The 27,898-nt window shown below is 45.2% G+C and overlaps 1 protein-coding gene across 2 annotated transcripts in view; it reads right to left on the bottom strand.

Annotated features, from left to right (window-relative positions):
* The window catches only part of LOC143775208 (exonuclease 3'-5' domain-containing protein 2-like), a 106,312-nt gene extending 91,998 nt beyond the window's left edge, over positions 1-14,314 (bottom strand). The window contains exons 1-3 of one of the 2 annotated variants that reach the window (XM_077263090.1): positions 13,883-14,314; positions 12,024-12,372; positions 7,364-7,638 (exon numbers count right to left, since the gene is read on the bottom strand). In XM_077263090.1, coding sequence (XP_077119205.1) covers positions 7,364-7,638; positions 12,024-12,359 — 611 coding nt within the window. In that variant the 5' untranslated portion in view covers positions 12,360-12,372; positions 13,883-14,314. Of the gene's footprint in view, positions 1-7,262; positions 7,639-12,023; positions 12,373-13,882 lie in introns of those variants that run through there. The other variant, XM_077263081.1, reaches the window with a different exon arrangement.
* Positions 14,315-27,898: the final 13,584 nt, after the last annotated feature.

The raw sequence follows: 27,898 nt of genomic DNA, 5'->3' as shown, positions 1-27,898 counted from the left end.
ACAAATAGTTTTATCCCCCTAGACAGTTGCCACCACCCAACATGGTTGCTCAACATTCCTAAAAGTCAGTTTATGCGAATTTACCGTAACTGTTCAAGAACTGAAGATTTCAATTCTGAGGCCGAAATCATGACAAAATTTTTTACAAAAAGGGTACAAACAAGATTTATTGGGGATGTCCAAAGACAGTGTTCTTACAAAACCACGTCTGGATTTGATTAATTTAACTGGAAAACAGAAGGCAAAAAATGAATCCATCCCTATAATTACTCAATATAACACCAACTCTTATTTATTACGGAAAATAGTAAATAGACACTGGCACCTTTTAAAAGACGACAAGATTATTGGTGACAAAATATCTGATGGTCCCAGGTTTATATATAAGAAAGCCGTTAACCTGGGAAATATGGTTGCTCCAACTATTCAGAACAAACCCCCTTGTGCTCATAATTCTTTTTTTCACAGCTCACTAAAAGGTTTCTTTCCGTGCCGCAAGTGTAGCATGTGTAAACAAATTGACACATAAAACTGATAGTATAAACAAAGGGGATTTCAAACATAAGATAAATGACTTCATCACCTGCTCCACAACAGGAGTAATCTATATTATCAAATGTCCATGCCAGAAAATGTATGTGGGGCGTACAAAAAGGCCCCTAAGAGTTAGGATTAATGAGCATATACGGAACATCAATAACTATTGGTCATCCATTGTCCAAGCACTTTATTGAAATACATGGAGGAACGGTTCAAGCAATGGAGGTTTTTGGTATTGAAATAGTACATCCACATTGGAGAGGGGGTAATTATATAAAATCCATGTCTAGGACTGAAAGTAAATGGATTTTTCTATTGGACACACTGACCCCTAGAGGACTCAATTGTGGAGTCGAGTTGTTCGGCTTCTACTAGCAAATGAGATCGCGGAGGCTATAAAAGGAACTTCAACCCGGGCAAGGACCAGCCCTGAGGAAGAAATATCGGATTACTCACCGGTAATGCTCTTTTATAGAGCCCACGACAGCACCCACTGAGAGAGGGGATCCGCCCCTAGGAACAGGAAACCTACAGAGAGATAAAAGGGGCGGCCCCCCTCGCTCCTCAGTTGTTTTACAGAGAAAAAGGAGGAACCGCCGCCAGGTTTTTTAGTTTTAACAGGTTTAGGCATATATACATATTTACAACTTCATACCATATTACTCTATTATATACATCTCCCTATTAAGACACCACGTGCGACTAAATAAAGAAAAGGGAGGGATGTGAATGGGTGCTGTCGTGGGCTCTATAAAAGAGCATTACCGGTGAGTAATCCGATATTTTCTATTCGCCACGACAGCACCCACTGAGAGATTTTCAGAGACTATATACTGGGTGGGTTAACTGAATCAAGAACCGAAACCCCAAAGGTTAGGTCAGAAGCAGCAGATAGATCTAATCTATAGTGTCTATAGAAGGTATTTGGTGAAGACCAAGTCGCAGCCTTACATATAAGGTCTATCGGCACATTCGCCCTCTCTGCCCAGGAGGTCGACACTGCTCTTGTGGAGTGTGCTCCCACATGCATTGGAGGATCTCTTCCTCCAGCTTTATACGCCAGGACTATGGCATCTCTAATCCAGTGTGATAGCGTGTTCTTTGTAACTCTGGAACCTTTGGTTTTTCCCTGGAAAGAGACAAAGAGAGCCCCACTCTTCCTCCAGTCCCTAGTCCTCTCTAAGTAGGCTAGAATAGTTCTCTTAACATCTAGGGTATGAAGCCTGGCTTCTTCTGGAGTCGAGTGGTCTTTATAGAAGGTAGGTAACAAGATCTCCTGGGATCTATGAAAACTAGTGGCTACCTTAGGGAGATAACAAGGGTCCGTTTTTAAAATTATTCTATCAGATGTCACGGATAGATAAGGAGGGTCAATTGACAAGGCATGGAGATCACTCACTCTTCTAGCGGATACTAACGCTACTAACAGTATTGTTTTTAGCGAGATGTTCTTTAATGAGGCCGCATGTAGAGGCTCAAACGGGCTTTGTGTCAAGGCATCTAGGACCAGAGATAGATCCCACTGAGGCACCTGTGGTATATGAATAGGTTTTGATCGTTCACATGCTGATATAAAACGAGAAACCCATCTATCTCCCGCCACATCATAACTAAAGAGGGCTCCTAGAGCTGAAACCTGGACTCTTAGAGTATTTACAGACAGTCCCAATTCAAGTCCTTTTTGTAAGAACTCCAATATTGGAAATATAGGTACTTCAGCGGAAAGTTGTGCAGTATGAAATTGAAGGAATTTTTTCCAAACCCTGACATAGATTTGGGTAGTGGAAGGCTTTCTACTCTTCATAAGAGTATCTATAAGCCCACTGGTAAAACCCCTTAGAGTTAGTAAGTGCCTCTCAAATTCCATACAGTCAGATTCATGCCTTTTACCCGAGGATGGAAAAACGGTCCCTGAGACAACAGGTCCTTGGTCTGAGGCAGGATCCAAGGGTCTGTAGTTGACATCGCCCTGAGCCAGGAGAACCATGGCCTTTTGGGCCAGAATGGGGCTACCAACAGAACTCTTGCCCCCTCCTCCCTTATTTTTCTTATTACTATAGGTAATAGATTCCATGGAGGGAATGCATAGGCCAGGTCGTATGTCCATGGCACCTGAAGGGCATCGACTATGTCGGGGTTGTCCAGTCTGCAAAGGGAAGCAAATGTTTTGACCTGACGGTTGGACCTTGTTGCGAATAGGTCTATTTGTGGCACGCCCCATCGGTCTGTTATCAGCCGGAAAATATCTCTGCTGAGCATCCACTCCCCTTGATGAAGGGTATGGCGACTGAGGAAATCGGCACGAATGTTGTCTATACCTCTGATGTGTACCGCTGATAAGGACAACAGATGACTTTCGGCTAACGTCATGATGTCCGATGAGATTTCCATAAGATTTTCTGACCGTGTACCTCCTTGATGATTTAAATAGGCTACTGCCGAGGTGTTGTCTGAGAGGACCCTTGTGTGAGAGCCTCGTAGCTGGGGAAGAAAGTGGAGTAGGGAATAATATATGGCTCTTAATTCTTTTACATTAGAGGAATTAGCCAATTCTGACCTGGACCAAAGGCCCTGAACCACCTGATCACCAAAATGTGCTCCCCAGCCCTCCGGACTAGCATCTGTGGTTACTACGGTAGAAGGGGTAATGACCCATGGTACCCCCTCTGACAGATTACCCCAATCTAACCACCATGTAAGGGAGTGTACTACCTCTGCCATTAAGAAAATTGTTCGATCTAAATGTACCCTATTTTTAGTGTCCTCCTGTAATACCAATTTTCGGAGATGCCTAGTATGGAATTGAGCCCATTTAACCGCAGGGATACATGATGATAGTGAACCCAACAATGACATGGCATTTCTCAGTGACATATTACGCTTTTTGATAGCTAAATCCACTTTGCTAATGATCGAAAACTTTTTATCATCAGGCAACCAACATTTTTGGTCTACTGAATCCAGAAGGAGACCTAAAAATCTCTGACAAGTGACGGGTTGGAGTCTGGATTTTTCCCAGTTAACAATCCATCCAAGCTTATGCAAAGAGGATACTACCTCCTCCAACCTTTGCTCACACTGTAAGAGATTTTTCCCCACAATTAGTAGGTCATCCAGATATGGGATGACTAACGTGTCTTTTAATCGTAGAAAGGACATTACTTCCAAAAGTAACTTAGTAAAGACCCTAGGAGCCATAGATAGACCAAAGGGCATTGCTCTATATTGAAAATGACGAACTTGACCGTCTATAACCACTGCTACCCGAAGAAACTGCTGGTGTGACTGGTGTATAGGAAGATGGTAATAAGCATCTTTGAGATCAAGTACTACCATGTAACAGTTAGGGAACAAATTTTTAATGGCTGATCGAATGGATTCCATTTTAAATGTTGTGGGTTTTATGAACATGTTTAGTTTTCTCAAATTAAATATAGTTCTATAGGATCCGTCAGGTTTTGTAATCAGAAACAAGGGGGAGTAGAACCCCTGCCCCGTTTGAGATGACGGAACCTCTATTAAGACCCGTTTTGCAAGAAGGGACTTAACTTCTACTTCCAATGCTTCTTGTTGTAGTTTGGATTTTAGGGAGGTGAGCAGAAAGTAATCCGGAGGTTTTCGGATGAAGTCTAGGGTGAGGCCTGAGGATATTAATTTTATGGCCCATGGGTTGACAGTTATTTCTCTCCACTGATTGATAAATCCCAGTAGTCTACCGCCCACTGGTGGAATAGGGTTCCCGGAATTTTTCGGCTGGTTTGAAGGGACGTTTGTTAAACAAATTGCCTTTCTGCCTGAAGTCTTTGTTCCTCCATTGCTCTTTAAAGCTTCCCTTTCTGCCAAATGTTGGCCTCCTAAATGCCCTTCTGTAAGCAGGAACAAAGGGATTAGGAAAACCTTTTTTACGTTCACCCGCCTTAGTGAGTATCTCATCCAGAATAGTTCCAAAGAGGTACTCACCCTGACAGGGTATGGCACACAACTTGGATCTGGACTGGGCATCCCCCTTCCAGTTCTTTAACCATAAGGCTCGGCGGGCAGTATTTGCGAGGCTAGCTGTCCTGGCCGCCAGGCGGAGAGAATCCACGGAGGCATCGGATATAAATGCCGCAGCGCTCCTAATTAAGGGGATGGATGCTCGCAATTTCTCCCTAGATATACCACTCTTGATATTCTGGTCCAGCTGCTCTAACCAAACCAGCATAGATCTACTGGTACATGTGGTCGAGATTGCCGGCCTAAACGCAGTGACACAGGCCTCCCACGATTTTTTCAAAAGTGCATCCGATTTCCTATCCATGGGATCAGATAAGGAGCCTGCATCTTCCACTGGTAGGGAAGAACGGCGGGAAGTGGATGCGACAGCCGCATCAACCTTTTGAACTTTAGTCCAGGTATTTAAATCTTCGTCCTCAAAGGGGTAACGTCTTTTACAGGATACTGGTGTAAACCCCTTCTGCCCCTTGCTCCATTCTTTTTTAATGAGGTCTTTTATAGTCTGGTCTACTGGGAATACGTGGCCCTTTCGCTGAGATAGACCTGCGAACATAACCTCCTGGGCCGTTTGGGGTTCTTTAACCTCCGACACCCCCATCGTTTTCCTCACTGATTTGACTAGACTATTTACTCCCTCAGTCGGGAAACAGACATGTTCCTCCTCATCTGAAGAACCAGACAAGTGGGAGACGTCTGAATCAATCTCCCCACTTTCCGCCGACGTGTCAGCATTAGGTGAGGATTTTCTCCTACTCCTCTTTTCAACACTGCCTGAGGGACCACCACTCAACGATTGGAGTTCCTCCCGAATCATAAGCCGTATTTCGTCCATTTTAACGGACTCCTCCTGCCGCAGGGTGTTATCTATGCATGCCTGACACAACCTTTTAGAATAAGGGTCAGGCAGGGGCTCAATACATATAGCACACTGCTTGTGCTTGGTCTTGTCCTTGCTTTTTGCCTAGAGGGACATAAGCAGAGGAGACCAATATAAGCTCTGAAGGAGCTGTATACCCAAACATTCTGAAGCATACTATACCGATTGTTGGGTGGATCGTCCGGTCTGGGGTGTGGAACGGGATGATTTCCTTCCCGATTTATCAGTGGAATCACTCTTCCTGGAGTGTCCACTATTCCTTTTTGCAGCATTACCACTTTGCATTAGTGGCTCTTCTACAGGGTGCTCACTGACTTCCTCGTGGGACGACATAATGCACACTGTTTTCCCTTCCTAACGGACTTTTATAGTGCAGACTATCAATCCCAGCCCCCGCAGCTGCAATCCCCCTTTTTTTTTTTTTTTTTAATTACCTGCATCAGGAGACCTGCGAACACCGCCAGGAGGAATCCAACATGGCGGTTCCCCCGGAAATGGACCTCAGGGGGTCGGCCATACTACATCCGGGATTCCGGACGCACTGCGCATGCGCCGGCGTCTGCCGCATTTTTCCGGCACTGCAACCCCACGCATCGTACCTGAGGGACCGGGGGGAGCCACAGCTGTTCAGCGCCACACCGTTCCAGACCGGGTTCGACCAGGTAACTTTACACTGCCATGGTCGTTCTTCAACAACGATGTCCCAGCAGGGAGATCGTTGGAACTTTTCAGGCCCCACTATTCGGCCGGTGCAGACGAGGAGGGAAGCATCAGGAATCCCCGACTCTGCTTTTACTCGCTCTGGAGCCCCTGCCGCTCAGCAGAGACGTACAGGCGGCATCCAGGCGAGTTTTCCTCTTCTCAGACACCGCTGTACAGTGTCTACAGAGATCTTCTCTGTGGGCTTCCTTCTAGGAACAGGAAACCAACTGAGGAGCGAGGGGGGGCCGCCCCTTTTATCTCTCTGTAGGTTTCCTGTTCCTAGGGGCGGATCCCCTCTCTCAGTGGGTGCTGTCGTGGCGAATAGAAAAACCAGTTGTTTTCGAAACGCGTTGGTTTGTTTTGGTCCTTACCGCGATCCGTACCTAACCCAGCGGTCACGTGGGGCGGTCACCTGGTTCACACGTCACGCAGGTCCTGTATGCGCCGCTCACACCGCTCACACGTTGTAGCGCCGCCGGCCATAGACGGTGCATCTCCGCCCTCTGCTGGACTTCCACACTCGGAGTTGCTGTTACCGGCCGGAACAGCCCTCTAGGACTACCACCCTCTGAAGATTTCTCACCGCATCATCTTGCCCTCCCGGAAAATCGACAGAGGCAACAGATCATCTGTTTCAACTCCCAAAGGTATTAATCATGATTTGTTTTTAGTTCACTGAATGCGTTACCAGTGCCAAGGGCAGCGGAGTACTTCCCTATAGCCCTCTGTACAGATTGAGTCTATTATGGACCTTGTGTCCTGAATATTATTCCACACTAGATCATACATTGTGTGAAGCAACCACACTGATCTAGTTTGTATTTCTAGTGCTCTTGGGATTTTTTGGGGGTTTACCAGCGCGAATTTTATTTATTCATTATATATATATATATAATAATTTTGCACTCGCATAACAATCGCATACATTACATCCGTTTTTTTTCGGTCCAGATTACGGACCGTTTTTTCTCTAGCAAGTGGAAATGAGCCCTTACTCTGTGTTGAGGCCTCTCATACAGCAAAATAGTGCATGCACAAGTAGTCATATGGCAGTAGCAGTACCCCTTGTTACAGAGTAAGGAACAGAGGTGTACTGAGCTTGTCTGCATCTAGGAATGGACATTGTCATTGGAGAGGGGTCACCAAATCTGGACAAGCAAGATTTTCTTTATGTACATAAACTTATACAAGGGTTAGTATAGGACTTATCAACCATCAAATTCTTCTGTGATAGTCAAACTGAAATACCTCACAGAATATCCCACTCCCAGAGGTTTCTTCTTATTTTTGCGGGGATCGCCCTGAGAATTTGTGCTGGACTGTTCTAGAAGACCTTCCTTCTTCTGTCTGGGAATGATGTTTATATCTCCATTTACACCTTTTCCTTTAAACGGAACATCAATCAGCCCTTGGCATTTGCTCAGAATGAAATCCCATGGGGTCGAATCATCAGAGGAGAAGAAGCCAAGTAGCTGTAGGAAAAGTGCTACAGAAACCTGGGCATCTCTGGCAGCATAAAACACCTGAAAAACAAAACAAAACAAAAAAAATAAAAATGTTAGAGGATCCTAGTTGACCAACTCGGCTGCAGTTTTAAGATGCTTAAAGTTTCTCACCCACACTGTTGAAAAGCTTAAAGGGAATCTGTCACCAGGTTTTTGCTACCCCATTAGAGCAACATAATGTAAGAGGTACAGACCCCGATAACAGCAATGTCATTGAGCTGCTTGCTGTCATTTTCATAAAAAAAATTAGCCGGATTACTTACGGTAATGCTCTTTTAATGAGTCCATGACAGCACCCACTGGAGAGATAGGGATCCGCCCCAAGGAACAGGAAACCTACAGAGACATAAAAGGGGGCGGTCCCCCTCTCCTCCTCAGTTTAATTTCAGAGTACCCGGAGGACCGCCAGTGTTAGTCAATCATCACAATGTATCATCAGAATATAAACTTCATAGAAGTAATTACATTGGCTTTTATTAGGGAGGGATGTGACTGGGTGCTGTCATGGACTCATTAAAAGAGCATTACCGTAAGTAATCCGGCTATTTACCCTTCGCCATGACAGCACCCACTGGAGAGATTTCCAGAGACCAACACCTAGGGGGGGACCACCGTGCTGAGGATAGTCCTGCCAAAGTGTAGGTCAGAGTCGGAAGACAGGTCGAGCCTGTAGTGATTATAGAAAGTGGAAGGAGCCAACCAAGTTGCAGCCTTACATATATCTTCGATTGGCACGTTCCCTTTTTCGGCCCAGGAAGAAGCCATGGCTCTGGTGGAATGTGCTTTGATGCCCTCCGGAGGTTCTTCATTTTTCATGGAATAGGCCAACCGGATAGCGTCTCTTATCCACCTGGATAATGTTGCTCTTGTGATTCCATATCCTTTCTTTTTGCCCTGGAAGGATATGAACAGAGCCCTACTCTGCCTCCAACTACTAGTTTTCTCAATATATTGCAAAACTACTCTCCTGACGTCTAGAGTATGGAATTTTTGTTCTTCAGGAGTAGAGGGGTCTTTAAAGAAGGTAGGAAGATGTATCTCCTGTGGAACTTCCCTGCTACCTTAGGAAGGTATAGGGGGTCCGGTTTTAAGATTAGTCTGTCATGAAATGTGAGAAGGTAAGGTTGATCTATCGACAAGGCCTGAATGTCGCTGACTCTTCTAGCCGATGTTAAGGCTACTAAGAAGGCTGTTTTTAACGACAAGTGTTTTAAAGATGCTGTGTCTATAGGCTCAAACGGAGATTCTGTTAGAGAGTCTAAGACTAGATTTAGATCCCAAGGAGCTACCCTAGGTATGTGGACAGGAGTAACTCGTTCACAGGCCGTGATGAAGCGGGATACCCATTTATTACCAGCAATATTATGGCCATAGAGGGCACCCAGAGCAGACACCTGGACCTTTAATGTGTTAACTGACAGACCTAACTCTTTCCCTTTCTGTAGAAATTCTAATATAGATTTTATTGGGACTTCAGAGGGGTTTGAACTAGTATGGAACTGTAGAAATTTCTTCCATACTTTGGTGTAAATTTTTGTCGTAGATGGTTTCCTGCTAAGCAGGAGTGTATCAATTAGGCCTTTTGAAAACCCCCTGGAATTTAATATCTGCCTTTCAAATTCCAGGCCGTCAGGTGGAGGCTGTCCACCTGAGGGTGGAAGAAAGGTCCCTGAGAGAGAAGGTTTGGAATTGAGGGAAGGACCCAAGGATCCGTCACCGACATTGACCGCAGGCACGAGAACCATGGTCTCTTGGGCCAGAATGGCGCTATCAGTATTATCCTGGCCTGCTCTTCCCTGATTTTCCGTATTACTTGTGGAAGCAGAATTATCGGAGGGAAAGCATACGCCAGCTTGAATTGCCATGGTGTTTGAAGAGCATCTAGAATGTCCGGGTGATCTGCACGGGACCGAGATGCGAATTTGTGGACTTGTTTGTTTTGTTTTGTAGCGAACAGGTCTATTTGGGGTTTGCCCCATAACAATGTTATCTTGTGGAAAATGTGAGGATTGAGACACCATTCTCCTTGATGAAGAGTGTGTCGACTTAGAAAGTCCGCTTGTTGATTGTCCTCTCCTTTGATGTGGACTGCCGAGAGGGACAACAGATGCTTTTCGGCCAGGATTAAGGTACTGTTTGCGGAAGACATTAGAGCGTCTGATCTTGTGCCGCCTTGTTTGTTTAAATACGCCACTGTCGTACTGTTGTCTGAACAGATTCTGACGTGGTTTCCTCGTAGCTGTGGGAGAAATTGACGCAGTGCATAGTTTACCGCATTCAATTCTTTCAGGTTTGATGAATATAAATCCTCATTCTTATCCCAGGTTCCCTGGCAGAATCTATCTCCCATGTGTGCGCCCCACCCGTGGGGACTAGCGTCCGTAGTTATCGTGTGGGATGGTGATATTACCCAAGGGACACCCCCCGCTAGGTTGTCTTTATTTAGCCACCATTCTAAGGAGGATAAGACTTTCTCGGATAAAGTTATTTTCGATTCAAGGTGCCCCAGAAATTTTCTCTGTTCCCGAAGTATCTGATGTTGTAATGTTCGAGTATGAAGTTGTGCCCACTGAACGGCTGGAGTACAGGAGGAGAGGGATCCTAGCAAGGACATTCCTGCTCTCAGGGACATTTGAGGTTTGTGAATGGCCGCCACAACTTTACCCTCTATAAGAGATATTTTTTCTTGGGGAAGTAGACATTTTTGCTTTATGGAATCTAGATTAAATCCCAAAAATGTCTGAAGAGAAAGTGGGATGAGTCTGGATTTTTTATAGTTGACGATCCAGCCCAGGCTTTCTAAGGACGAGACAGTGTCAGCTAATCGTTCCGCACACTGAAGGGATGAATTTCCTACAACTAAAAAATCATCTAAGTAGGGAATGATTAATGTGTCTCTCTGGCGAAGGTAGGCCATTACTTCTAACATTACCTTCGTGAAGATCCTGGGTGCCGTGGAGAGACCGAAGGGCATGGCTGTATACTGGAAATGATGAATCTCCCCCTCAAGAGTTACTGCCACTCTTAAGTATTTTTGATACCTACTATGGATAGGGAGATGGTAGTAGGCATCTTTTAAATCAATGCCGCCCATTCTACAATTTGGAAAAAGGAGCTTAATGGCCGATCTAATAGACTCCATTTTAAACGTATAATTTTTAATAAACGTATTGAGTTTTTTAAGATTTATAATTGTTCGAAATGAACCATCGGGTTTAGGGATTAAAAATAACGGAGAGTAGAACCCTTTACCCTCTTGTCCCTTTGGCACCCTAACTAAAACATTTTTAACTATAAGACTTCTAGTGAGCATTTCTGCTACACAGGCGATGTGATCATCACCTGTGTGTAGAGGCAATTGAAGTAGTGCAGCTTCTAGTCTCCCATAGAGGCTATTGAAGCATGCAAAAGGTAAAAAAAAAAAAAAAAAAAGCCCTGAAATGACCATACTAACCAAGATTTAAAATACAAAATTGTTATGGCTCTGGGAAGGGGAGCAGAAGAGGAATATGCAAAAATGAAAATACCTATGGTCGAAAGAGTTAAGGTGTCTATATTGTCATAGAAGATGAATAAAAGGACATCTTCCTAGTATTTAGATGAGTTGTTCGGGATCCATGGACTGAACACAGATCGCCAGAAAATCTGCCTCCAGAGCTCATTTTATATGAAAGCGATGTTACCAGGGTGAGACATGTAATGACTGACAGTCTACTCTCACTGCATAGTAAAGCAGAAATTAGCTTAGTCTCATCTCCAGCAGCACTTTTGTTCTCCAGGCACAGCTGATGGCACCATTACAACCAATACCTTCAGCTGATCTCATAGGCAGTGTTGGGGAGGGAAGAACAGAACACACACGGCTTAGGAGGGTTTGTCAAACTGACAGATTACCTTTAAAAGGAGGTATAGTAAAGGATAAAGTAACATCTTGAAATGGGCAGCATTCATCACATCAATTAACTTAACTTACATTTGCAGACATGCCTTCTCTGCTCACTTTACAGCAGTCACGTATCCCCTCAGTTGTGATCTGGCCACAAATCAGTTTTTCCAGTTTTCTGGAATAATGTGCCTTGTCTACGCATGCACCTTTCCAACTGCATACTGACATGCCAAGAAAAGGGACATCGCTGATGACAACGCCGACTACGAAGTTGGCCTAATTTGTCTAGATAACATGTGCCCAGTAAATGCAGCCAGATTACTACAGAGGGGTGGGGGAAAACTGCATGACTAATATAAAGTGGGCAAAGCAGGCACTATTAGAAATGAACTTGTAAGCAAGTCAAAGTTCACGTGCTGGGGAATTGAAGATAAATATTTTATACTCGAAAGTTTCAAAACTTTTAGATGTACGGTAGCAACAATGGCTAGGAGAGCCCAAACATCTGAAAACGTACCCACTCGCAGTCCACCCCAAGTACTGGGTATTCGTCAAGGTCTCGCTGTAATGAAGGCCACACCGCCTCCCATTCTTCAGCCTTAGAGACTATTTTTATTGGAGCCTGCAGAAGTTTTTCCACAGAAAACACAGATCGTTCTCTTTCTAAAGATTGATGCACTTTCTGATCCGATCCATGGATCTCTGCGGCCAACGCAGTACACAAGTCTTTGTGGTCAACATTAGTACACAGCTGCTGCCTCCGGCGATTGATAAGCTTCCACAGAACAAGACATCCAACTGTAGTACCCACCAGAGAGGCGACACCAAGGGTTATACCTGCATGTCTGGGCATTCTGCTGCAAGACCTGGTAAAGAGTCAAGACAGAATTATGAAAACAGTGTCTCATTTTGCTTTTAAGTACAGACCAATCACAATTTTTGAAAAGTTGTATCTAAATCCAGTCCAACCGGGGGATGGGGGGCGGTGTAAAGGAAAAAAAACAAAACATTTGATCCGGTATTTGGATCATATTCATCCATGCAAATCAATGGGCCCGTGGAAACCATAGAATGAAAGGGTTTTTCTCATTTATATAATTTATTTAGCTCCATTAACTACACAGCTCTTTACATTCCTTATCAGTGTGTCCTTTGAGTGTGGGAGAAAACCCACACAAGCACAAGGAGAATATACAGACTCTAGCAGGTGTCCTGCTGCCCTCCAAAAGAATCAGATCACACTCTAATCACAGTCTGATCAGTGTCACCCAATTCTCTGAGATGAGAGCATAGTCATCTGCACCTGCCCTTCGTCTCAGCTACTGCTCTCCTGTGCTTCAAACTTCATATAGGAATAACAGGTGAGAGAAAGGAAGTTGAGGCTTAAGGTATGTTCACAGTCGGTGAACTGTGATATTTGAAAAATCACAGCATGGTGACAGTGGTTAGCTCTGCAGCACAGGTTTCAAATCCCACCAAGGACAACATCTGCAAGGAGTTTGTATGTTCTCCCCGTGCTTGAGTGTGTTTCCTCCAGGATCTCCAATGGGGACTGTAATTATCTGTAAAGAGCTTCAGCATATGATAGCACATTTAACATGATGTATTTTTGACTAGGATTCTCCCCCCCCCCCCCCCCCGTGTTTCAGTTGGGGTTAAATCCTCTCATACAAGACTTATTTATAAGCCGACTCTTTATAACCCCACAGAGTGGTAAAAAGAGATTTTGATGCATATATCTAAGGTCTTGTGCAAAAACCATGACTCCGTGAGACACTAGTAAATGAATGGCTTCCTTGTGCTATTCCCAACCACCCTCCTAAGCAGGATCCATAGCACTGGACAAAACCTGTACACTTGACAAGGGGTTTGTTTGGTTTGTCAAAGACAGGGTATCTGGATCTGAGAAGGTAGTTTATATCCACACTATTACAGAACTGTACAGCAACCTGGAATCCATTAACATTGCTCCTAAAACCATCATGTTACTTATTCCCACCGATACCTGAAGCATTATAAAGGGCTAGATAGGAAGTCTGGATGTGCTCATCACTCCATCTCCACCATTACAACCCAGGAGACCAGCACTCGCTAGTAGTAGTAGTAGAAGTAGCTTTGTATTTGGCAGACCATAGGCAGCTTTCAGGCCTACATAAGGAGGCCAGGTCACAGAGCTGGATTTCATACCGATGGTTTGTATGCAAGGAGCAAACACACAGCAGGGGGGATTAAGCAGCACTAAACACTGAAAGAAATCCCTCACAATCCAATGGTCTCCGGTAATGGCGGCCACAAAGATAAACCCCACACACAGCCGTCCGCAGAGAGCCGCCGCAGCAGCAGCCATAACCAGCGCCATACACGGAGGAGCAGTACCTGCACGCCGCCTGCGTTCCACCACTTCATACACTTCCTCTTCCGGGGTGACGTCAGCACGCACCCTAGTGATCCTCTTATACAGACCGGCGTTCTTGTTTAACCCCTTCCTGTCACGCAGGGCCGGAACCGAACCTGCTCCATAGAGCAGAGCACTGTCTTCTCTGGAGATAAGACCCGAGCGCTGCCATAGAAGAAACTCACCGCCTGAACACATTAAACTATATGGATTTTCACATTTGTTTCTCAGAAAGCTGGGTGACGACTAATATGCCCACCATTACTGTCACTAAGTGGGTAGAGATCTGTTACAGATGCCACTCAGGAAGTTGGGAGAGCTGAGTAGCAATCTGTGCAGAAGCCATAATGTGGGCTCTATGTGGCCTGGTAGCAGCGGATCCTGACAACTGTCGGTCATGGTGCTGGGCGGGATGGGGTGGGAGAGTTATCTGTATCGGTTAAGGGGGCTTCCAGGGACGAGATCACAGGTTACGTCATCGATATATGAGATGAGTTGGGGTCACAGCCACCGATCAGCTGAAATTCACATGAATGGGTGTCTGCCCCCACCAATCTCACACTCAGTGACGGTGTGTACATGCTAACAGGTATAAACTAACACATGCAGCTCTACACTTATGTTACTGACTTTATGGCAGTTTCATCCTGCAGACACTAGATGGCGCTGTGGCTCCCGATGACGTCACGGCTCCTTGCAGCCTCTAGGCAGTAATAGCAGCATGTGACGTCGCCGAGCGCAGTGGCGTGCGCCTGTAATCCCGGCCACCAAGGGAGGCTGAGTGTTGGATCGCTTTGAGTCTAGGGGTTCTAGACTGCTCTGTGCCAATCCGTTCGGGGCGCTGCACTAGGTTCGGTATTTGTGACACTGGGGGAACTAGAGCGAACCAGTGTCCTAAAGTGGGAGGAGGCCGGCCCGGGACGGCCCAAGAGACCCCATGCCGACCGACGTGTGTAGCCGCGCCTGTGATAGCACCACGTTGTAGACTAGTCTACAATGCAGGGCAGGACTGGACAATACAGCGTGACATCCACTTTTTATACACACAGAAAATATTCATTTTACATCGGGAAATCATTATTAATGTAGAAAAAGATCCAATTTCTTAAAATTGTGATGTTTATTAGAAAATTCAATGCAAACATTCAAGACTGTCTATGCATTGAACTTTGTACTTCATTTTCTAATAAACATCGACATTTTAAGACGCTGAATGTTTTCTACATTTGATCCCTTGGCTTCCGTGCTACAATGCCCCTAGAGTCGGAGCTGTTTTTTCTTTTTTCAACAGATCATTATTAACCCTCAGTCACATCTGCAATAATTATTATTCGGTTGCTGCTTTGAAGGTAAAAATAATGAACTATGCAAAACATGAAAATGTAAATATATATATATATATATATTCCTCCTGTATTTGTACTTTCTCCCTATCTCCCCAGATTCTGATATTACGTCTCCTTATCTCTCTGTGATGCCGTTACACTGAGCGCTACTGACACCTACTGGCGAAACCAATAAAATGCTTCCATCTGTTGTGCAGTACTAGTTGTTACCAGCAGAGGCCACTCCAGCTCTAAACCTTCAGGACGGAACATGAATCACCTGCAAAATTCACATTATAATGAGGTTACGCTGAAGGCCTCATGACAAAATGACCTATTGTTTATAGCAGGTTTTTTTTTCTTCAATGTATTTTTTTCCATATAACAATCTGTATTAAAAATAAAGTAGTAATATAATATCTCAAAAATGATTAACACAAATAAATATATTTAAAAAATTACCTGTTGTGAATTCTGTTTGTGGGCTCCCCCGGTGGTGTTTGATGGTAGTGTCACTTGTGTGCTTTCTGCTATCCCTGCTCACCTGTTGCCACCCATTAGGGGAGTTTCCTATTTAAGGCTGCTTGGCTGTTAGTCCTATGCCGGCCAACAATGTATCAGTAGCATTCTGTTGCATTCTCCTGCCTCAAGTTCCTGTTCAGCTAAGTTGAATTTTGTTTTGAGTTTATGCTAACTTCTTGTCCAGCTTGCAGTAATGTGACTCTTTGCAGCCGGAAGCTCTTGTGGACTGTAATTGCCACTCCAGTGGCATGAGTTGTCACTGGAGTTTTAAAGTAATTTCAGGATGGTGTTTTTGTGTAGAGTTTTAAGTTGACCGTGAAGTAACACTTTCCTATCCTTCTGCTATCTAGAAAGCGGACCTCTCTGTGCTAAACCTGCTGTTCATCCTACGTATGTCATTTCCTCTTAACTCACCGTCAATATCTGTGGGGGGCTGCTATCTCCTTTTGGGGTACATCTCTGGAGGTAAGACAGGCCTGTATATTCCTCTGATAGGGGTAGTTAGATCTCCGGCTGGCGCGTGGTGTCTAGGGCATCGTAGGAACACTCCCTGGCTGCTTCAAGTGTTGTCAGGTTCAGGTCACGGTCAACTTTAGTTTCCATCACCCGAGAGCTAGTCCGTTTTGTTATTTTTTATTTCCTTGCCATTGGGAAATCATGACAGTTTGGCCGGCCATGTGTTAAAACCATGCACTAAAGCAGGAAAGGATAAGAAAAGTTTTTTTTTTCCTATTGTGTTTGAAACTGCTCCTTAGTTTGTTCATTTGTACTTCTTGCTTAAACTGCAGTCTTCAGCCTTTTTTTTTTTCTCTCTTCTCTCCTCTTAATCTCTGAATGGCTTTGGTTACACCTGTTTGAATCATGGATCCACAGAGTCTGGTTGCAGGTTTGAATAACCTTGCTACAAAGGTTCAGAACTTACAAGATTTTGTTATACGTGCTCCAATGTCTGAACCTAAGATCCCTATGCCTGAACATTTTACCGGAGACAGATCCCGTTTTTTGAATTTCAGAGAGAATTGCAAATTGTTTTTGTCTCTGAGATCTCACTCCGCTGGTGATCCTGCACAACAGGTTAAAATTGTTATTTCTCTACTGCGGGGTGACCCACAAAATTGGGCATTTGCATTGTCGCCAGGGGATCCTGCGTTACTAAATGTGGATGCGTTTTTTCTGGCTTTGGGGTTGCTTTATGAAGAACCTAATTTAGAGATTTTGGCTGAGAAAGCCTTAATAGCCCTTTCCCAAGGGCAAGACGAAGCTGAGATTTACTGCCAAAAATTTCATAAATGGTCGGTGCTTACTAAATGGAATGAGTGCGCTCTGGCAGCAAATTTCAGAGAGGGTCTCTCTGATGCCGTGAAGGATGTCATGGTGGGGTTCCCTGTGCCTACACGTCTGAATGATGCCATGAAATTGGCTATCCAGATTGATCGGCGTTTACGGGAGCGCAAACCTGTGCACCATTTGGCGGTATCTTCTGAGCAAAAACCTGTGCACCATTTGGCGGTGACCTATGAAGAGGCACCAGAGCATATGCAATGTGATAGTGTTCTGTCTAGAGGCGAGCGACAGAATCACAGGCATAAAAATGGGTTGTGCTTCTACTGTGGGGATCCAGCTCATGTTATATCAGCATGCTCTAAACGCATAAAAAAGGTTGATAAAAAGGTTGATAAATCTTTTTCTATGGGTACCTTGCAGTCTAAAATTATTTTGTCCGTGACATTGATTTGTACATTATCATCTGTTACCGTGGATGCTTATGTGGATTCTGGCGCCGCTCTGAATCTCATGGATTGGTCCTTTGCCAAGCGTTGTGGGTTTGATTTGGAGCCTCTGGAAGTTCCTATACCCCTGAAGGGTATTGATTCTACACCTTTGGCTAGCAATAAACCACAATACTGGACACAAGTGACTATGCATCTTACCCCAGACCATCAGGAAATTATTCGTTTCCTTGTGTTATACAATTTACATGATGTTTTAGTGCTTGGATTACCTTGGTTACGAATTCATAATCCAGTCTTGGACTGGAGATCAATGTCTGTGTTGAGCTGGGGATGTCGGGGGATTCATGGGGATGCTCCTTTGGTTCCCATTTCTTCATCTACTCCCTCTGAGATCCCAGCATTTCTGTCAGATTTTCATGATGTCTTTCAGGAGCCTAAAATTGATTCTCTCCCTCCTCACAGGGAGTGTGACTGCGCTATTGAGTTGATTCCCGGTAGTAAATTTCCTAAGGGTCGTTTGTTTAATTTGTCTGTACCTGAACATGCTGCTATGCGGGAGTATATCAGAGAATCTTTGGAAAAGGGTCATATTCGCCCCTCTTTGTCTCCACTAGGGGCAGGTTTTTTCTTTGTGGGTAAAAAGGATGGTTCATTGAGACCTTGTATCGACTATCGACTTCTGAATAAGATTACAGTTAAATACCAGTACCCTTTGCCCTTACTGACTGATCTGTTTGCTCGCATAAAGGGGGCTAAGTGGTTCACTAAGATCGATCTTCGTGGTGCGTATAATTTGGTGCGGATTAAGCAGGGGGATGAGTGGAAGACCGCATTTAATACGCCTGAAGGCCATTTTGAGTATTTGGTAATGCCTTTCGGTCTCGCGAATGCCCCTTCCGTTTTTCAGTCCTTTATGCACGATATTTTCCGTGAATATCTGGATAAATTTATGATTGTGTATCTGGATGATATTCTGATTTTTTCGGAGGACTGGGAATCTCATGTTCAACAGGTCAGGAGAGTTTTTCAGGTTTTGCGGGCTAATTCTCTTTTTGTGAAGGGCTCAAAGTGTATTTTTGGGGTGTGGTTCTGGTGAGGGTTCGGTGCCCCCTCCTTAAGGGGGGGGTACTGTTGTGAATTCTGTTTGTGGGCTCCCCCGGTGGTGTTTGATGGTAGTGTCACTTGTGTGCTTTCTGCTATCCCTGCTCACCTGTTGCCACCCATTAGGGGAGTTTCCTATTTAAGGCTGCTTGGCTGTTAGTCCTATGCCGGCCAACAATGTATCAGTAGCATTCTGTTGCATTCTCCTGCCTCAAGTTCCTGTTCAGCTAAGTTGAATTTTGTTTTGAGTTTATGCTAACTTCTTGTCCAGCTTGCAGTAATGTGACTCTTTGCAGCCGGAAGCTCTTGTGGACTGTAATTGCCACTCCAGTGGCATGAGTTGTCACTGGAGTTTTAAAGTAATTTCAGGATGGTGTTTTTGTGTAGAGTTTTAAGTTGACCGTGAAGTAACACTTTCCTATCCTTCTGCTATCTAGAAAGCGGACCTCTCTGTGCTAAACCTGCTGTTCATCCTACGTATGTCATTTCCTCTTAACTCACCGTCAATATCTGTGGGGGGCTGCTATCTCCTTTTGGGGTACATCTCTGGAGGTGAGACAGGCCTGTATATTCCTCTGATAGGGGTAGTTAGATCTCCGGCTGGCGCGTGGTGTCTAGGGCATCGTAGGAACACTCCCTGGCTGCTTCAAGTGTTGTGTCAGGTTCAGGTCACGGTCAACTTTAGTTTCCATCACCCGAGAGCTAGTCCGTTTTGTTATTTTTTATTTCCTTGCCATTGGGAAATCATGACAATTACCAATAATAAGTATAAAATAAACAGACCACAAATCAACCCCCTAAAAACACAAGAAGATCCTAAGGGTGCGTGTCCACGTTCAGGATGGCCGGCGCTTTGGACGGAGCGGAAAACTCGCTCTGCCCTAAGCCCCGCCCCCTTCTGGAGACGCGATGATGCCGGATGTGTTCATTGCACACATCCGGCATCATCGCACCCCACACATAGGGCCCTGTGATTTACCTTGCAGCGGCGCAGCGAGGTAAACGGACATGCTGCGATCTAAAAAGACACGCCGCATGTCCGAAATCGCAGGGCCGTCGGGTGCGTGTTAGCATGCATAGTGGAGACGGGATTTCATAAAATCCCCTCCACTATGCTGTAACATCTGGATGCGGCGGATTGAATGCTGCGGCTCCACGCAGCGCTCAATCCGCTGCTATTCCGGATGTAAAACGGCCCATGGACACATACCCTAAGGCTGGCGTCACACTGGCGAGTTTTACGGACGTATGAGCGCAGAAAATACACCCGTAAAATACGCATAACACACGGCCCAATGATTCTCTATGGCCCAGCTCCTATCAGCCGTATTTTACTGATCCGTATTATACGGTCTTCTACGGCCGTAGAAAATCACAGCATGCTGCGTTTGTCACCGTAATGCGCAAAACAATCGCCAATGAAAGTCTATGGGGGCGAGAAAAATACGGATTCCACACGGACCAGCAGTGTGACTTGCGAGAAATACGCAGCGGTGTTAGTGAAAAGCCGGTAATTCAATAGCCGGCTTTTCATTTCTCCTTCACAAACCCGACAGGATATGAGACATGGTTTACATACAGTAAGCCATCTCATATCCCTTTTTTTTTGGAAAAATTCCACACTACTAATGTTAGTAGTGTATGTGCAAAATTTGGGCACTGTAGCTTGTAAAATAAAGGGTGAAATGGCGGAAAAAATTGGCGTGGGCTCCCACGCTCTCAAGCCAGTGACTGAGGGCAGATATTAATAGCCTAGAGAGGGTCCATGGTTATTAGCCCCCCCTGGCTACAAACATCTGCCCCCAGTCACCCCAGAAAAGGCACATCTGTAAAGATGCGCCTATTCTGGCACTTGGCCACTATCTTCCCACTCCCGTGTAGTGGTGGGATATGGGGTAATGAAGGGTTAATGTCACCAGGGCCATATTTGCCACTAGGCACGTGAGGGCATGTGCCTAGGGCGGGGACAATGCAGGGGGCGGCACCTGAGCAAGGTTTTTTTTTTTTTATAAAAGCTGGGTCACCTCCCGACCGACCTCGCCCAACCCCCCGCCTCCCCGGTTGCCCGCCCGCCTCCCAACCGCTTCCCACCCACCCTCCTTGAAGACGATACTCACCCTGCTCCAACGATGCCTGGTCTCGGCTTCTGCAGTGCTCCTGAATGAGCGGTCACGTGGTACCCCTCATTAAGGTCACGAATATGCGCATATTCATGACCTTAATGAGCGGTATCACATGACCACTCACGCAGGAAGAAGGTGAGGCGCCGGGAGTCGGGACAGAGCCAGAGGGATGTCGGCACGGCCGCGCGGTGAGTTTCAGGTGAGTATGAGGGACAGAGGGATGGGGGGACAGGGGAGGGGGGATGAAGGAGGACGGTAAGCCGCGCCATTCAAGATGGCAGCAGGGGGTGGGGTGGAGTGGAGAGATGAGCCATGCATACAGGGGGGGGGAATATGAGCCATGCATACAGGGGGGAATATGAGCCATGCATACAGGGGGGGAATATGAGCCATGCATACAGGGGGGGAACATGAGCCATGCATACAGGGGGGGAATATGAGCCATGCATACAGAGGGGGAATATGAGCCATGCATACAGGGGGGGGATATGAGCCAAGCATACAGGAGGGGGGAATATGAGCCATGCATAGAGGAGGGGGGAATATGAGCCATGCATACAGGGGGGGCATATGAGCCATGCATACAGGAGGGGTGGTCATTATACAGTATTAAGCATCATGTGGCCATTATACAGTATGGAGCACTGTGTGGCCATTATGCATTATGGAGCATCATGTGTGGCCATTATACACTATGGAGCATCATGTGTGGCCATTATACAGTATTGAGCATCATGTGTGGCCATTATACAGTATGGAGAACTGTGTGGCCGTTATACAGTATTAAGCATCATGTGTGACCGTTATACAGTATGGAGCATCATGTGTGGCCAATGGCCATTATACAGTATGGAGCATCATCTGTGGCCGTTATACAGTATGGAGCATCATGTGTGGCCAATGGCCATTATACAGTATGGAGCATCATGTGTGGCCGTTATACAGTATGGAGCATCATTTTTGGCCATTATACAGTATTGAGCATCATGTGGGATCATTATACAGTATGGAGAACTGTGTGTGGCCTTTATACAGTATGGAGCACTATGTGTGGCCATTATACAGTATGGAGCATAATGTGTGGCCATTATACACTATGGAGCATCATGTGTGGCCATTATACAGTATTGAGCATCATGTGTGGCCATTATACAGTATGGAGAACTGTGTGTGGCCATTATACAGTATGGAGCATCATGTGTGGTGGCCATTATACAGTATTGAGCATCATGTGGGGCCATTATACAGGATGGAGCATCAGTGTGGCCATTTTACAGTATGGAGCATCTTGTGCGGTCATTATACAGTATAGAGCACTGTGGCCATATTTTTTTTTTGTTTATATTTATTGTATATAAAACAGTGTGATCAGCAGTGCTAAATGGTTGTGGTTGGGACGTGGATATGGGTGTGACTAGTTGTGAAATGGGTGTGGCCTAAAATTTGCTGCTAACGCACGCCGCAAACTTTATACCTCCTTCCCTTCTTCAAAAGTTGGGAGGTATGGTACCGCATTTGCCAGATCATGGCAAGTGCCGCAAATCAAACAAAAAACCAAACTACTATAATTCGGAATCCTAGAACCAACAACTAACCTAAATCAAACAAGGATCCCTAAAATATAACCTTTAATAGGGCAATTTAAAAGTAGACTTTATTAATCAATAAATTTTAAAAGGTAAGAAGGCATAAAATGTACCTGAACCACCCTGTGTAATATACTAGTGCAACCTGCCTGACAGTGGAGGTAGGCACCCTACTTTACCGCGGTAGGCGCCCCCACTCCTCGAAGGCTAACCCTGTTATTGCCCTCAGGACTCCCTAAAATGCAGGAAACCTAGTAAGCACTACAACAGAACACTATAATGACACCTACCTAGCAGTGGAGGTAGGCACCCTAAGTTGTTGCGGTAGGCGCCCCTACTCAGCGGCGGCTGACCCTAGGGTCCCTTACTCGCCCTGTATTCAGGAAAGATAAAAGATAAATGTCCCAATACACCACAGGAACCCGTGAAGAAACAAAAAACAGAAAAAAATGGAAAAAATAACAAAAAAAATAATCAAAAATTAACAGAAAAATGTAGATATACTTCAGACTACTGCAGCCCAGAAAAATGATTTATAAAGTATACTGCTAAGTAGACAGTAGACTGACAAGTCCCATAAGGGATCACGGGTAACCAGAGTGTATCAATACACCTTAATCCGAATAGATAATCATATATAATTATAGCACAAGGATACCTTATAACATGCAAATATAAAAGATGCTATCAGCATTCCTCTATTGTCTTAGAGAAGTATAGCCTTGTATAGCCTTATCTTGCAATATAGTGTCCAGAAAGTGAAAAGCTGGAAATTATATAACACTAGACTCTCTAATAGTCTGATAGCCTACTGGCTCAATGGCCAAAATCAAATCTGTCAGAGCAAGACAAGGGTATAAGTAGTTGGGAGAGACGATTTACAGGTAGTAGGGACATGCTATCCACCACTTATTGTTAACATTTATCAAGGAGACTATTACCAGTTCAATTACATATGAATATTAGAGGACTCAATCATCCTGCTGATATAGGCAAATCAGAACAATTGCACAAAATATACTTATCAGCATGCTGGAAGCTCCCATTTTGTTCGTCCCACTACTGCCTCAAATGAGGATGGTCTCAGTAATCAACTCTCTCGAGCAGTCCCCATACAGTGCCCGACGCGTTTCCCCCCCTTTTTTCTTAGGGTATAACGGGGGTTCATCAGGGGTAACACAGCCACATACACCGATGAAAAGATAGAGGAGCTGTAAAAGGTGCCGCAAATCCCATAGGGAATGAATGAGGCTGAACGCAGTGTTGCCGTAAAGTGATCCGTTACGCGGCAGATGCAGAAAAACTGCCTGATCGGCTGCAAAAGGCGACTTTCACATCAGCGATTCTTGCCAAAGTCACTGCCGATAGTGTCATACTCACCAAAGGGGGAGGCAGCACTAAAAGTGCCTAGGGCAGCAGAAACTCTAAATACGGCCCTGGGCACGGTGGCAACTTGTGGGGGCCGGGGCGTGCTAGAGTCCCTGTAAAAAGCCTCAGGCCATCAGTCATACGGGTTTGTCCTGTCCTTACCATCAGGGGGACAGAGAAAGAGACATAACATCTAGAACATCTACAACAGTTGTGAGGACCTTATGAGAGGCTCAGCAATATGGTACTACAACACCCAGGTGCTAGAGAAAGGCTACTGATTACCACCTGGATAAGGGGACTCTGGATTTGCCTTCGGACCGGCTGGACTCTGCCTGCCCTGTGATCTGGTGCTCTGGACTGTGGATGCTGAATCCTTCAGTAAAAAGGTAAAGAGACTGCAACCTTGTGTCCTCGTTTTTCACTGCGCCTCACACCATCCTCCATCTACACACTGGGAAGCCCTGGGGATACACGTCACCTGTGGGAAGGTATACCATCTAGCTGCCATAACATCACCCCAGTGGACCCCTTAATGCAACGTCGGTCACTCTGACCGAATACCACAGGTGGCGTCACGAACATATTCCTTTAAAGACCTTCCCCCCCATTTACAACACACGTCCCTAGGGCCACGGACCGGGTCAGCCACCGTGACATCCCCCTTGAGAACCGATGGGCCAGGTACCGAGTAACCCATAGCCCACGGGGGCGCTCCATTAGCAGATTTAACTAGATACGCTGGTGAATTGTCATGCTGTTGTGGTCTTCGGTAAGGAAGGGGGGCCTCACACTAACCCTGGAAATGGGACCCTAAGTATCCCTGTCCTGGGCATTCTTTAAAAGGAAGAAAAGCCCAAGTCTCTGACCTTACTATGCTCCTGTTAGTGTCCTAATCTGCCCCCTCCCCCAGGAGGCCTATGACATATGTTAGTATATAAACTTGTAAGACAAACAGGAATAACAAAAAGCTACTTACATACAAAAACTCACCATGGGTATGTAGGAGGGTGCAGCTGTTATGGACAGTAAGGAACACGCTGTTACTTTAAGAGACTGCTTCCCCTTGTCTGGCAGGATGGAATGTTTTGCTTCTCCCCTGCAATAGACTGTGTGAATGAACTGGAATGTGCAGATGGCAGGGGTGGAGCCTGAACAGCCTGTGTGAGCTGAGGCTCCTGCAGAGAAAACTTTGTGCTGATAGCTGCAAGAGAGGAGAACTGTGTCTTGATATAGCTGCAAGAGAAGACCCCCAGCCTGTAACGAAGTGGACTTGTGAGATTTGACAGACTTTTCCGGGTGCAGCAAGGGTGGCTGTCCTGTGTTAGTTGGAGGAGCCACGAAGATACCGAGAAAGGGATTTACAGTTTCCAGGAGCACCACTATGACCCAGAACCAAGGAGAAGACCACGTTTCACGGAGCTGACAGAAAGCCAGGCGCTCCACCGTATTAGACTGTTGGGGGCCCCGGGGACTGGACCTGAGTCCCCAACATCACTGTGAGTTTGTTCCTGTTTTGTGCATGTCAGGGCCTAGTGTAGGCTTCAACAGTCAGAACACGGCAGCCGTGAGGCCTGCTTAGTAAAGGCCAGGGAGGTTATACGTAGAGTAGCATCATTCTTTGTTTATTGTTTGCATTTACTTGTGTGACATATATTGAGTTTGTAACAGTTGGAGCACCGTGCTATTTTACGGACAAGCTAAAGAACATAACTCTTGTAAATTATCTTTTGCCATTGCATACCCCTGTTTGCATCTTCCTTATCCACTTAATTCCTTGCCTTCCAATAAATCTACCCTTTGTTGTTTTTGCACCTCATCTTGTGTACAGTAGTCTTCCTGCACCGTGGTGGTACCCCAGCCATCGCTTCAAGTGGCGCTGCGAGCAGGGTACTGTCACCAAATGGAGGCAGCAGACAGCAACGGCGGGAATGCTAATGTTAATGGAGATGCTGTGGGCATTGGTGAAACCCCTGCAAGGACACTCCCTATGGGCACCATTGTTTTCACAAAAATGATTTTTTCGCCCACAAATTCTTATTTTCACAAGGGTAACAGGAGAAATTAGACCACAAAAGTTGTTGTGCAATTTCTCCTGAGTACGTCGATACCCCATATGTGGAGGTAAACCACTGTTTGGGCGCACCGCAGAGCTTGGAAGAGAAGGAGTGTCGTTTTACTTTTTCAATGTAGAATTGGCTGGAATTGAGATCGGACGCCATGTCACATTTGGAGAGCCGCTGATGTGCCTAAACAGTAGAGACCCCCCACATATGACACCATTTTGGAAACTAGACCCCTTAAGGAACTTATCTAGATGTGTGGTGAGCACTTTAAACCCCCAGGTGCTTCACAGAAGTTTATAACGTAGAGCCGTGAAAATAAAAAAATCGCATTTTTTCTACAAAAATGATCTTTTTGCCTCCAAATTTTTATTTTACCAAGGGTAACAGGAGAAAATGGACCCCAGAAGCTGTTGTACAATTTGTCTTGAGTACGCCGACACCCCATATGTGGGGGTAAACCACTGTTTGGGCGCATGGCTGAGCTCGGAAGCAAAGGAGCGCCATTTGACTTTTCAATGCAAAATTGACTGGAATTGAGATCGGACGCCATGTCGCGTTTGGAGAGCCCCTGATGTGCCTAAACAGCAGAAACCCCCCAAAAGTGACCCCATTTTGGGAACTAGACCCCCCATGGAACTTATCTAGATGTGTAGTGAGAACTTTGAATGCCCAAGTGCATCACAGAAGTTTATAATGCAGAGTCGTGAAAATAAAAAATATATATTTTTTAACAATAAAGATTTTTTAGCCCCCAAGTTTTTATTTTCACAAGGGTAACAAGAGAAATTGGACCCCAAAAGTTGTTGTCCAATTTGTCCTGAGTATGCTGGTACCCCATATGTGGGGGTAAACCACTGTTTGGGCGCACGGCAGAGCTCGGAAGGGAAGGAGTGCCATTTTGGAATGCAGACTTTGATAGAATTGTCTGCGGGCGTTATGTTGCCTTTGCAGACCCCTAATGTACCTAAACAGTAGAAACCCCCAACAAGTGACCCCATTTTGGAAAATAGACCCCCCAAGGAACTTATCTAGATATGTGGTGAGAACTTTGAATGCCCAAGTGCTTCACAGAAGTTTATAATGCAGAGTAGTGAAAATAAAAAATATTTTTTTTCCCACAAAAAAGATTTTTTTAGCCCCCAAAATTTTATTTTCACAAGGGTAACAAGAGAAATTGGACCCCAAAAGTTGTTGTCCAATTTGTCCTGAGTATGCTGGTACCCCATATGTGGGGGTAAACCACTGTTTGGGCGCACGGCAGAGCTCGGAAGGGAAGGAGCGCCATTTTGGAATGCAGACTTTGATAGAATTGTCTGCGGGCATTATGTTGCGTTTGCAGACCCCTAATGTACCTAAACAGTAGAAACCCCCAACAAGTGACCCCATTTTGGAAAATAGACCCCCCAAGGAACTTATCTAGATATGTGGTGAGAACTTTGAATGCCCAAGTGCTTCACAGAAGTTTATAATGCAGAGTAGTGAAAATAAAAAATATTTTTTTTCCCACAAAAAAGATTTTTTTAGCCCCCAAATTTTTATTTTCACAAGGGTAACAAGAGAAATTGGACCCCAAAATTTGTTGTCCAATTTGTCCTGAGTATGCTGGTACCCCATATGTGGGGTTAAACCACTGTTTGGGCGCACGGCAGAGCTCGGAAGGGAAGGAGCGCCATTTTGGAATGCAGACTTTGATAGAATTGTCTGCGGGCGTTATGTTGCGTTTGCAGACCCCTAATGTACCTAAACAGTAGAAACCCCCACAAGTGACCAAATTTTGGAAACTAGACCCCCTAAGGAACTTATCTAGATATGTGGTGAGAACTTTGAAAGCTCAAGTGCTTCACAGAAATTTATAATGCAGAGTAGTGAAAATAAAAAAATATATTTTTTTCCAACAAAAAAGATTTTTAGCCCCCAATTTTTTATTTTCACAAGGGTAACAGGAGAAATTGGACCCCAAAAGTTGTTGTCCAATTTATCCCGAGTACGCTGATGCCCCATATGTGGGGGTAAACCACTGTTTGGGCGCACGGCAGAGCTCAGAAGGGAGGGAGTACCATTTGACTTTTTTAGCGCAAAATTGGCTGTCGTGTTTGGAGACCCCCTGATGTACCTAAACAGTGGAAACCCCCCAATTCTAACTCCAACCCTAACCCCAACACACCCCTAACCC

The sequence above is a fragment of the Ranitomeya variabilis genome, chromosome 1 (assembly GCF_051348905.1).
Source record: "Ranitomeya variabilis isolate aRanVar5 chromosome 1, aRanVar5.hap1, whole genome shotgun sequence".
NCBI lineage: Eukaryota > Metazoa > Chordata > Amphibia > Anura > Dendrobatidae > Ranitomeya > Ranitomeya variabilis.
The sequence above is the reverse complement of the archived record's forward strand: the minus strand, read 5'-3'. Positions and strand labels throughout refer to the sequence as shown.